The sequence below is a fragment of the Myiozetetes cayanensis genome, unplaced genomic scaffold (genome assembly GCF_022539395.1).
Source record: "Myiozetetes cayanensis isolate MyiCay16 unplaced genomic scaffold, myiCay2020 scf26, whole genome shotgun sequence".
In the NCBI taxonomy this organism is placed as follows: Eukaryota; Metazoa; Chordata; class Aves; order Passeriformes; family Tyrannidae; genus Myiozetetes; species Myiozetetes cayanensis.
In genome coordinates this window covers 7,279,998-7,291,843 of record NW_026087477.1, presented here as the reverse complement: position 1 = coordinate 7,291,843, position 11,846 = coordinate 7,279,998, and the positions used below count along the sequence as shown (strand labels likewise).

At 61.8% G+C, this 11,846-nt stretch overlaps 1 protein-coding gene across 1 annotated transcript in view; it reads right to left on the bottom strand.

Annotated features, from left to right (window-relative positions):
• Window positions 1-5,872: 5,872 nt before the first annotated feature.
• The window catches only part of REXO1 (RNA exonuclease 1 homolog), a 38,970-nt gene continuing 32,996 nt past the window's right edge, over window positions 5,873-11,846 (bottom strand). The window contains exons 14-16 of the mRNA XM_050321364.1: window positions 11,610-11,748; window positions 9,008-9,128; window positions 5,873-8,175 (exon numbers count right to left, since the gene is read on the bottom strand). Coding sequence (XP_050177321.1) covers window positions 8,087-8,175; window positions 9,008-9,128; window positions 11,610-11,748 — 349 coding nt within the window. The 3' untranslated portion in view covers window positions 5,873-8,086. The remainder of the gene's footprint in view (window positions 8,176-9,007; window positions 9,129-11,609; window positions 11,749-11,846) is intronic.

Genomic DNA, 11,846 nt, shown 5'->3' with positions numbered 1-11,846 from the left:
GTTGTTTACCTGACCCCAGTGTCCCTGTGCGACCCCCCCTCCTCCAACCCCGCTCCGGCATCGCCCCCGGGCCATCCCGTGTCACGCATCGCGACATCCGACAGTGACAGCGACACGGGACGCGCAGAGCAGGTAGGTGGGTGCCTCCCCCTGCCCTCGTCACGCCGGAAACGCCCCCGCGCTCTGGTGCATCACGGCTCATTAAGAGCCTGTCGGGGGTTGTTTCCCCACGCCGGGGACGTGCCCGAGCCATGAGTTTCCCTCCGCTCGCCCTGTTTTTCCACCCGCTTTGGGATGTGGTTTCAGGTGAAAAGGCGGCTCCGCCGGTCCCAAAACGTGCCAGCATCCCAATCCCCGCGCCCAGCATCCCACGCCCGGCATCCTACGCCCGGCATCCTCAGGGGGTGCTGCCTTGGGTACCCTCCTTCTCCCCGGGGTCCAGGGGGAGAGGCGCAGCTCCCGGGGAGCCCCCAGATCTCCCAACCGTGTCCCCCCGCGGCCCCAGGGTGGGTGGGTGCCACCCTGCTGTCCCCGAGGTCCCTGTACCTGCAGCGATCCCGGGCTCCGGGCAGCGCCGAGCTCCTGCCACCTCGCCCCGGGCGGGACTGCTGCCACCCGTCCTGCCCCACGCGGGGACAGCCCACGCCACACCTCCAACCCTGGCTCGGCAGGGACCTGCCCGCCCTCCCTTCCTGCCTGTCCCTGTCCCTGCCCGGGCACACCCGGCCGCCCCCCCCGCTGCCCGGATCGATCGTGTCTATCCCAAACAGCCCGAGCTGCTGCCGCGGGAGCCGCTCCCGTGGGATCTGCCGCGGTGCCACGGCCAGGGTGTCCCTGTCGCCATCCTGCCGGAGAGCCGGGGGGTCCCAGCCGGGTGCCAGGGCCACGGGTGGGCACGAGCATGGCAGGGCAGGTTTGGGCACCCCAGGGGCTGCACTGGTCTCACTGGGGGGCACTGGTCCCTCCAGGGCTCCCGGGCCGTGCCCTGAAGACCGAGGAAGGAGCGAGGAAGAGGCCGAAAAAGGCACCAAAGAGCCGCGGAGCCTCCGAGCAGCAGCAGCTCCGGGACTGCGACCCCGGCCGGGGACAGAGGCCACCTCGCTGGGGACAAACTAGCGAGGCCAGAGCCAGCGCGGTGCCCGCCCTGTGCCCCGCGCTCATCCTGCACCCCCGCAGTGGTCCTGCCCCCGCCCCCCATCGTCAGACTAATTGCCGGCTGAGATTAATTAACCACAGAGACACGGGGGTGACTCCCCAGCGCCGGCCCCACAGTCCATAAAGCATTTACTGCCCAGCCAGGAACAGCTCCTCGAGCCCCAGAAACAGCACCTGCTGTGCCCCCGTGGCCCCAAATGTGTCCCCACGTCCCCAGCTGTGTCCCCTTGGCTCTGGGTCCTCATATCTGCAAACACATCCCCCTGTCCCCATATCCCTATTCGCGCCCTCCTCTTCCCAGAAGTGTCCCCATATGTTTCCCCATGTCCCTGTGTCCTCACACATGCCTCCATGTCCCCTGTCCCCCTGTCCCCATATGTGTCCTCACGTCCCCATAAGTGTCCCCATACATGTCATCATGTCCCCATACTCCCACATCCCCCATACCTGTTCCCATGTCTGTGTCCCCGTGTCCCCACACATGTCCCCACGTCCCTGTGTCCCCCTGTCCCCACAGTGCCTGGGTGACACTGGCAGCACCTGACCTACAGCAGTGGGGGCAGATTTGGGCACGTCCCCATCCTGGGGCTGCTCCTCAGCCCCTGAGAAAGGAGGGAAAAGCCTCTCCCAAGGCGTGATGGGCCAAATAAACAAGTTGTTGTTCGCTGTCACACAGGGCTGGTGACAGTGACACACCTTTGGAAGCGAAGCACGGTGGCTGCTGGGGGGGTTCCAGCTCAAGGGGACGGGTCTGGGGCACAAAGGGCAGGAAGGAGGGGACGTTTGGGATGGTCTGAGCAGACACCAGTGGAGAGAGAGGGGCAAGGCCAGAGTGGGGCTGGGCTGGGGAGTCCTGGAGTCAGGACTGGTTGGGGTTGGGAGGGACCTTAAAGCTCATCCAGTTCCACCCCCTGCCATGGGCAGGGACACCTCCCACTATTCCAGGTCGCTCCAAGCTCCTTCTCCCTTCCCTCTCCCTGAGCCCATGCCCTGCCCGTGGCCCCTGGTGGGTTCAGCAGGGCCGGAATCCTGCCCTGGAGCAGCAGCCACGAGGAAATTCAGCACCGTGGCCCTCACCTGCCACCCTCTGCTCCCTCTGTGGCACGAGCAGCACCAGGACCTGCCAACCCCCCTCAGACCAAGGTGGCACCACCGGGAAGGGCCAGGGACCACCAGGGCACAGCAGGGACAGGCCCCGGCCCCAAACCTCAGTCCCTCTCTGCTTCCTGCAGCAACAGGCTGGATTTGGAGGAAGGAAAGGGATTTCCACACCCCACCCACCCCTGTGTGTGTGTCCCCCTACAGGGACACGGAGGGGGTGGCTTTTGGGCCACGGGAACCCGTGACAGCAGAGAGAGCGGCCGAGGTCACCCTGGCAACAGCGGCCGGGAGAAGTGACATTTCAGCAATCAATCACCCCCTGCAATTAGTGACGTCCCCCCCGGGCAATTAAGGGAGCGCCGGGAGGCCGGGCAGAGGATGCTCCCGGGGCGCCACGATGGCTGTCCTGGTGTGTCCCCTCTGCTGCCACCACAGTGGCTGTCCTGGTGTGTCCTCTCTGCCGCCATCCCAACGGCTGTCCCAGTGAATCCATTCTCTCTCCTGCCACTCCAAAGGCTGTCCCAGTGAATCCATTCCCTCTCCCGCCACTCCAATGGCTGTCCCGGCGTGTCCCCTCTCTGGGTGCAGAAGATCCTGGGTGGGAGCTGCCCCGTGGCAGACCCTGCCCTCCCAGGGAGGAGTTAATCCTGGAACCCGGCTTTCCCCACTCCCCAGGCTGCTCCAGCTGCCCCGTTCCGAGCGGCCGAGCAGCTACAAAGCCCCGTTTGTTTGGGGAAAATAATAATAATAATAATTTAGGAGCGTTTCCCTGCGGGACAGGGGTTGTTTCTCAGCCTGGGAGCAGCCTCAGGGTGCAGCCCCACGGCCTCCTCCAAGCTGCCACCTCCCAGGCTCCCACGGGTGTCCCGGACTGGGGGCTGGAGGCGGCGGCAGGAGCGAGCGATGCCCTGAGCACCCAGCACCCACCTCCATCACCCGAAAGCTCCCCTCCCCAAACCTGCACAACCAGTCTCTGCTACCCTTCCTCCTGCTCCTTCCACCCTCCTCTGCCACCTCCTCCTCTGTCCCGGGCCACCCTGCAGCCCCCTCAGGCCAGGGGAGGGGACAGGGTTGGTCACTGGTGCTTGGTCACCGGTGCTGACCCCATTTCTGGCCTCTGCTGCCCGGTCTGGCCAGTTCCTCTCTCTCACTGGTGGCCAGGGGGTGCAGGAGGATCCCAGTCCCTGAGGTGACACAAGTGTCACCCACCTCACCCTGCAGCAGGTTTAGGGCTGGGGACGAGGACCCCAATGCCTGGGGAGTGTCACAGACCCCCTGCCCTGCATTTCGGGGGCACAGGGCCATGGAGGGGCACAGGGTGATCCATGAGGGCACAGGGCCATGGAGGGGCACAGGGTGATCCATGGAGGGGCACAGGGTGATCCATTGAAGGGCACAGGGTGATCCATGGAAGGGCACAGGGTGATCCATGGAGGGGTATAGGATGATCCATGGAGGGGGAACAGAGTGATCCATGGAGGGGCACAGGGTGATCCATGGAAGGGCACAGGGCCATGGAGGGGAACAGAGTGATCCATGGAGGGGCACAGGGTGATCCACGGAAGGGCACAGGGCCATGGAGGGGCACAGGTATCCCCCACTGCCACCCAGGAGAATCCCTGTCCCCCCCTGGCTCTGGCAGATGAACCTCACCACACCACAACCCCGCACACCCAGGAGTCCCCCAGGCTGCCCCAAAACACCCCCACTCCTCCTGCCAGGGGGCAGGTTTGGGGCTGAGTCAGGTTTGGAAACTCCCTCCCTGCTCGGGAAAGGCAGGGGGAGGAGCAGGGAGGGTCGGGCAGGGACCCCCTCCCAGGTGGAAACACACCCTGAGGGCACCCTCGGGGACTCTGCGGGCCTCTGGGTGTGTGACAGCTCCCAGGACACAGCCACTCCTGGGACACCAACCCCCTGGCAGAGCTTACCCTGGGACAGGGGCCTGGGGCTGCTCCCGTGGGTCGAGGTGTGGGATCAGGGGGGACAAACAGAGGGGGTTGTGAGGCAGCAGCACCTCTGAGCTCGCCCCTCTCCTCTCCCCTCAGGTTGCTCCAAGCCTAAAAACCCCACCCTGGAGCCAGAGGAGCCTCGGACAGGTCCCTGCCACCCTCCAGGCTCCGGAACGATGACAAAGCAAAGTGCCCTGAGCACCACGGGGGGGTCCCAGCTGTCACCTCGGGCTGTCACCTCCCCCTTCCAGCACCCCTGCATGGCAGCAGGGGACCGGCCACTCACCCCCAGGGGCTGGGAGGGCTCCTGGAGGGCAATGCCAGAGCACCCAGTGCCCCAAAGGCCTGAGGAGGTGGCCGAGAACACTGGTCAGGCGTGACTTTCACAGCCCTGCCGAGCACCCCCAGCCATCAGCAGCCCGTTAAATGAAACACATTGCCAGTGAGGTCATCTAATGGGCCATTATTTCTTTATTTGAACTTTTTACCTTCACCTCTTTCTCCGTGCTGAGTCAGCTCCTCGGCTTGGCACTCGAATCCCTGCCCCGTTCGGGAGATCGATTCAGGGCTCCGGGCAGGCTGGGGGGATGCAGAGGCTCCATCCCAGCCCCGGGACAGAGGCAGGAGAAGGCGGGACCTGCCCTGCTCTGGGAAGGGTTTGCACAGAGGGGGGGATGGACGTGGCACCCCCTCCTCGGGCACTCCAATTGGCACCACTGAAACTCCTTTTCCTCCAGCCCCTCTGCTGGTGGGTCAGGGAGGGGCACAAACCAGAGGGATCTGCTGCAGAGCCACTGGGGGGACAAGGAGGGACTGACAGCACCTGCAACTTGAAGGGATCATGGAATGGATTGGGTTGGGAGGGACCTTAAAGACACCCGCCCATCTCATCCCACCCTCTGCCATGGGCAGGGACACCTCCCACCAGCACAGGGTGCTCCAGCCTGGCCTTGGACACTCCCAGGGATCCAGGGGCAGCCACAGCTGCTCTGGGCAACCTGTGCCAGGGCCTGCCCACCCTCACAGCCAACAATTCCATCCCAATATCCCATCTCACCCTGCCCTCTGGCACTGGGAAGCCATTCCCTGTGTCCTGTCCCTCCATCCCTTGTCCCCAGTCCCTCTCCAGCTCTCCTGGAGCCCCTTTAGGCCCTGCAAGGGGCTCTCAGGTCTCCCTGGAGCCTTCTCTTCTCCAGCTGAACCCCCCAGCTCTCCCAGCCTGGCTCCAGAGCAGAGGGGCTCCAGCCCTGGCAGCATCTCCGTGGCCTCCTCTGGACTCTCTCCAGCAGCTCCACGTCCCTGTGCTGTTGTTCCCCAGGGATGGGGCAGCTCTGCAGGGGGGTCTCAGCTGAGTGGGCAGAGGGGCAGAATCCCCCCTCCCCTGCTGTGGGGTCAGCCCACGGGGGGTTTCTGGGTGCCAGGACATGGCTGGGGCGTGTGGAGCTTCTCACCCACCTGCACCCCAAGTCCTTCCCAAGGGCTGCTCTCCATGAGTTCCTCTCTCATGACTGGGATTGCCCCAGTGCACTGGGACAGCTGAACCCACTGGTCCAGCCCAGGCAGGGCAGGGAAGCCTGTCCAGGCCCTCCCCAGCTCCAGGAAGGCTCCAGCACCCCCCGATCCCGAGCCGGTCCCAGGCAGAGCAGCCCCACACTCAGGAACGTGCATCTAGTCAACACCCTTTTATTAAAAACAATTACAAAAAGTGACAGGTTACAGTCGTTCTGTACAACCCAAACAGCTCTTGCCCACCACAAACCCCCTGAGCTGGCAGTGCTGGGGTGCCCGGGGAGGCCACGGCAGGGCCTGCTCTGCCCACGCTGACGGCCTGGCTGGACATGGTGCTGCCTTCCCACAGACATCCCACACAACAGGCAACCTCCCCCCACACCAGCTCCAAAAAAGCCTCGTTTTAGGGGGTCCCAGCTGGGAAAGGAAGGGGAAGTGGTGGAAGTCTGGCAGGATTCCTGCCTGGAGGAACGTCCTGCCTCTCCCCTGAGCCCCAGGCAGTGGGACCGAGCTAAGCAACCAACTCCTGCCTGGGGGGGGTCCATGTCAGAATGTTCCAGCTTTTCCAGGGCAGGAGCTGCTGTGGGAGGCCTGGAGAGAGGGGGCTGCCTGTCAAGGAACGGGGGAACCTCGAGGCAAGAGCCAGATCTGAAATGACGTGGCTGCTCCAGGTACATTCCATGGCTGCAGCCAGGGGTGAAGATAAATGGGGGATAAACATGGGAAAGGAGGCAGAAGCAGGAACAAACCTTCCCTCCCTGCTTAGGAAGCACTGGACTATGTCTCTCCCGCAGCCTGGGCAGGAACAGCACCATTCCCAGCAGGACATGGGACAGGGGGGACAGGCCAAGCTGTCCCGAGGCTGCCTGGGGTGGGAGCCCCATGGCAGGGGCAGGAGGGGCTGCGGGGCTGGGTGTGGAGCACTGGGGCAGGGAGCTGCATTCCCAAATCCTGGGGAAAGGAACAGCAGCACAGATGGGCTCAGCAGCCACAGGAACCTTCACTCACCGTGTCCCCAAACCCTGAGCCCAGCGGGGCACAAAGGAGTGAGCAGGACCCAGCTCTGACAGGAGCCAAAGCCCAGCAGCCCCCTCTGCCCCCAGAGGGACCCAGCCAGCCCATGCCAGGGACAGGGGGACCACAGCAGCCCCCAGGGGACACAATTCCAGTGCCACCAGGGTGCTGAGGGGAGGTCACTGCTCTGACAATAGGGCAAAACTGCTGCCTGAGCCCAGCTGAGACCCCACTGATGGGGACTGTCCCACTGAGCTCTGCTGTCCCCTGACAGCCCCAGTCTGGGTGCAGGGACCACCAGAGCCTCCCAGTCTGCTCCAGTCACACCAGGGTGACACTCACACCCTCAGCAGCTGCTTTTCTGCAGGGGCCAGACAGGCAACAACGGGGTCTTCTGCTCTTCTTAACCCCCCCCAACATGTAAACCAGTTTGGGAGAAGGATCTTTCCCTATTGCTTTTGCTCTTGCCTGCACAGAGTCCCTGCGTGAGGGACAGGCCGGGGGGGAGTCCTGCAGATGGCCAAGGCCACCCTTAGGGGCAATCTGAGATCCCCCAAAACCTTGATATCCCTGCACAGCTCGCTGGGGACCTGCTGGAAGCTCAGGGCTGAGGGAGGACAGGGCTGAGGAAGGACAGGGTGCCTGCTCTCCTGCCTGGCTCTGGCAGCTCTCTGTGTCCCTGAGGTCTGGGCAAGGTGTGACAGCTTCCCTGCAGAACCAGGGGCCAGCCAGCCCTCCCCTGGGTCACAGCACTTGCCCGATCCCATCTGGTTCCTCTCCCAGCTGCTGCTCAGAGCCAGCCTGCCCCTCCTGCAGCTCCACAGGATCTCTTCCCAGGCCCCTGATCCTCGGCTCCTGCTTCCCAGTCACACACCAGCCATGCAGCCCACTCAATTCACAGCTTCCTGCCCAGCCTTCCTCCATCTCCCCCATCTCCAACCAGCTCTGGAGCACAGAGGCAACTTAAGTTACACTTGTGGGGGGAAAAAAAAAGTACAAGATCTACCTTTAAACCGAACCAAAAAGATCCTTCTGCACATATCCAACCTACCTCTACAAGCTTCTCTTAGGAGCCAAGAAGTTCTCCCTGGCTGTGCTGCTCCAAGCCCCCCTTGCTGGGCCCACAAGGCAGCAGCTGGAGCAGGGAATGGCTCGGATGGAGCACGAGGAGGATCCCAGAGCCCTGCCCGGGCACAGGGCGTGGGCTGGGGCGGCCGAGCTGTGCCCACAGCAGCCCAGGGGTGCCGTGGGGGCTGAGGGGGAGCTGAGCATGCTGCTGTGCAGGGGTGGACAGTGTGTTACTCTGAGCAATTATTGCACTGCTTCACGGAGGCGCAGGAGGGACCGGGCGTGAGCCATCATCGCTTCACCTTCGCGTCCTCCTTGATCTTCCACACCATCAGCTCCATGCAGGCCCGGGCGTCCTCGCTGGAGTCGTGCCCTTCCACTGGGGACAGAGAGACAAGGCTGGCAGTGACCCCCACGCTGCACATGGAATCATTTAGGCTGGAAAAGCCCTCCAAGTCCAACCTCGGACCAAGCCCCGCTGCACCCACTGAGCCACATCACAAAGGGCCAGCTCTGCTTGCTCTCTGAACGCTGCCAGGGATGGGGATTCCACCACTGCCCTGGGCAGCCCGGGCCAATCCTTGACCACTCTTTCAGTGAAGAAATTTTTCCTCACATCCAACCTGAACCTTCTCCGGTGCCTCAAGTTTTGAGGTCGTTCCTTCTCCTCCTGTCCCTGTTCCCTGGGAGCAGAGCCCGACACCCCCCCGGCTCCCCCTCCTGTCAGGGAGTTGTAGAAGAAGGTCCCCCCTGAGCCTCCTTTTCTCCAGGCTGAGCCTCCCCAGCTCCCTCAGAAGTTCTTCAGACCCTTCCCTGGACACTCTCCAGCCCCTCAATGTCCTTCTTGTCGTGAGGGGCCCAGAGCTGCCCCCAGGATTTGAGGTGTGGCCTCAGCAGTGCCAGCACAGCGGGACACTGGTCAGGTGTCACTGCCCTGGTCAGGGGGGACAGAAAGGAACAGGCCAAATTCCAACAGGAAGGCCAATCTCAGTTGACCCCAGAGAGGAGGAAGGGCAGGCCCTGGCCTTGGCAGAGCTACCCCCAGCCCTCTCACTCCCAGCTGGCACAGGGAAGGACACAGAGGCAGAGACTCCACATCCTGCAACACCCCCAGCTGCTGCCAGGGGAAAACAGCTTAGGAGCGAGAGGAGAGCAGAGGAAGGCAGAGCCCAGGAGCCTTGGGGGCAGGCTGGGAGCCCCCCAGGTCTCACCGTTGTCCTGGATGATGCGCTTGAGGTAGTCGGCCATCAGCGTGCGCAGGGCCCGCTTGTAGGGCAGCCCCAGGCGGTGGGGGAACACGATGGCAGTGTCCACCACGGTGCCGTGGATCAGCTGCAGGGGGAGGGAGCACCAGAGAAAGAGGGTTACTGTCCTGCTCCCACACGGACAGACACTCCCCAGCACTGACCAACCTTCCGGTCAGGCTCCGGGGCCGCCCCGCGGCTTCCAACCCAACCAGTCCTGCAGGAAGGGTGAGTCCCCTCTGCCCCCAGAGCCCTGCCCATCCCACATCCAGGGCAGCTGACTCAGTCCATGGAACCCGACAGGACAGGTCAGTCCTTAATCCCCTGGCCTGGAGAAGCCGGAATAACGCTCCAAGTCTTTCACAACGAAGAACTAAACTGGGCAACCAGCTGACCCCACAACCTTGGAACAGCCTTTCAACTGACCCCACAACCTGTAACAGCCTTTCAACTGCTTTTCAAGATGAAGCAGCTTGATCTACTGAGTGGCAGCCTGACCCAGTGAGTGCCAGCCCTGTCCATGGCAGGGGTTTGGAACCAGATGATCTTCAAGGTCCCTTCCAACCAACCCAAACCACCCTGGGATGATTCCAAGATGTGGACAGAAGTGGGGAAGATGGGCAAGATAGGACTGCACCTGACCCAGTGTACAGGACCTGCTGCTGCAGAGCAGGCCTGACCTTCAGGGTGCAAACCAACCCCAAATCCTCCCATCCCTCAACACTGAGTCACCAGGAAGCTTTTAACCAGCTCAGACCAGGATGAGCTGGGACAGGGAGATGCTATCACTGAATCACATCAGAGAATGGTTTGAGTGGGAAGGGTCTTCCAACTCTCTGCCATGGCCAGGGACACCTTCCATTAGCCCAGCTCCAAGCCCCGTCCAACCTGGCCTTGGACACTTCCAGGGATCCAGGGGCAGCCACAGTTGCTCTGGGAATTCTATCCCAGCCTCTCCCCACCCTCACAGCCAAGAATTCCTTCCCAATATCCCATCTCTCCCTGCCCTCTGGCACTGGGAAGCCATTCCCTGTGTCCTGTCCCTCCATCCCTTGTCCCCAGTCCCTCTCCAGCTCTCCTGGAGCCCCTTTAGGCACTGGAAGGGGCTCCAAGGTCTAACAAGAACTGTGTTCAGTGAGAGCTAAAGGGAGGTGGATGAAGCAATCCCACATCTTGAGTACAGGACTAAAATGCAGGATCTAAAAGATAAACCTGTGTCTGACCAAGAGACAGCTCTGCAAGCCTCGACACGGGATGACTCCTCCAGGACCCGGATAATCCAGTCTCCCTGCCTGCCTCAACTCTTCTGAGGCATCAGTTAATACTGCAGGACAACCTGTAACTCCATCACTAACTAACTAAAAAATGCCTGAGAACAGCTGCACTTGAACAGAAACAACCTGCCACGCTCTCCGGAGTGTAAAACTGCCAACAGTTATGGATAATCTCTCCTGGGCTGCACTCAGCTCTGGCACCATCCCAGCCACAATGGTAATTACTTATGTAGATCAGGAAGGCTGAGGAAAGGGGGTAATAAAGCCTTAAATAAAACCTGAAGTGCTGTCACCATTTGGAGCTGGCCAGGGCCATTAGCGAGACGTCGACTGCGCTGCCACAGCCCCGAGCCATTAAAACCTGACATCCCACTGCCTGTCAGGCCCTGCTGGATGGCTCTGGGCTCCCTCCCTTGGCAGTGCTAAGAGAAAATCGTGCCTCTGAGAGGCCAAGGCAGTCATCTCGAGCTGATAAACCCGTGAGTGATGTTTTTGTGATGATGATGAAGTCTCTCCCAGGCCGGGATAAAGGGTGCCATGGAGAGGTAAAGCGTTTTACAGGCATTAAAACCTCCTGCTTCCCAGCCCAGAGCCGTGAGCTGGCAGCCACAGCTGCTGCAGCAGGGGGGCTGTGGGATGAAGGATGGCTGCAGGAAGTTCTGGCTTGTGAGCACAGAGCAAAGACTCAGCTCCTGACTCCACACGCTTTCTTAGTGGCCCCGGACAAGCCCCTGGGATTGACGTGCAGAAGGCAAGGGAGGGGACAGACCTTCCTGGCAGGGCAGCAGAGATGGCTGAGGGACGTGCAGACCAGACTGATGAGGGTCAGGCAGGAAACAAGCCAGAAAAGGGGTCAAAGCAGTGACCCAAAGTGCTCAAAGTAACACCACAAATCCCGGCAAAGCAGGCAGAGAGCAGAGAGCAAACGTGGCAGAGGCGAAAGGCAAATGATCTCAGATCAGTCACAGAACATGTTGGGATGGTTTGAGTTGGAAGGACCTTCAACTCATCTCATTCTGGGGGCAGGGGACACCTTCCACTAGACCAGGCTGCTCTGAGCCCATCCAAGCCTGTCACCTCCAGACAGGTCTGTCACCCTGGGCAGCACCGGCACAAAAAGCTGGGGTGACCCCACGAGTGACACCCGACCCACCAACAGACAAGACCCCACCAGCTCAGAGATCAGATCTGCTCTTGGAAATGAACACCTCCCAAACTGAAAGGGGGCATTTAACACCCCCCAGGGTGGTAAAGCCCCTGGGGTGGGGAGAGGAGAAGGCAGGACACCGAGTTACCTTTAGTGCAAATAAGTCGCTTTCCAAGCTGTGCCCTATCAGGATGGTGTCTGCACTGAACATGTTCAGCAGCACGGCCTGCACGTCCCGCAGGGTGATGCTCGTGTTCTCCAGGTCCTCCTCTGTCACACCTGAGAATCTGCAGAGCGAGAGGAGGGAGCTGGGAGAGAGGAAACACCTCCAGGCCCCAAAGCACCTCAGCTGTTTCGGTCAGGGGTTTCAACAAGTGCTCCCAGC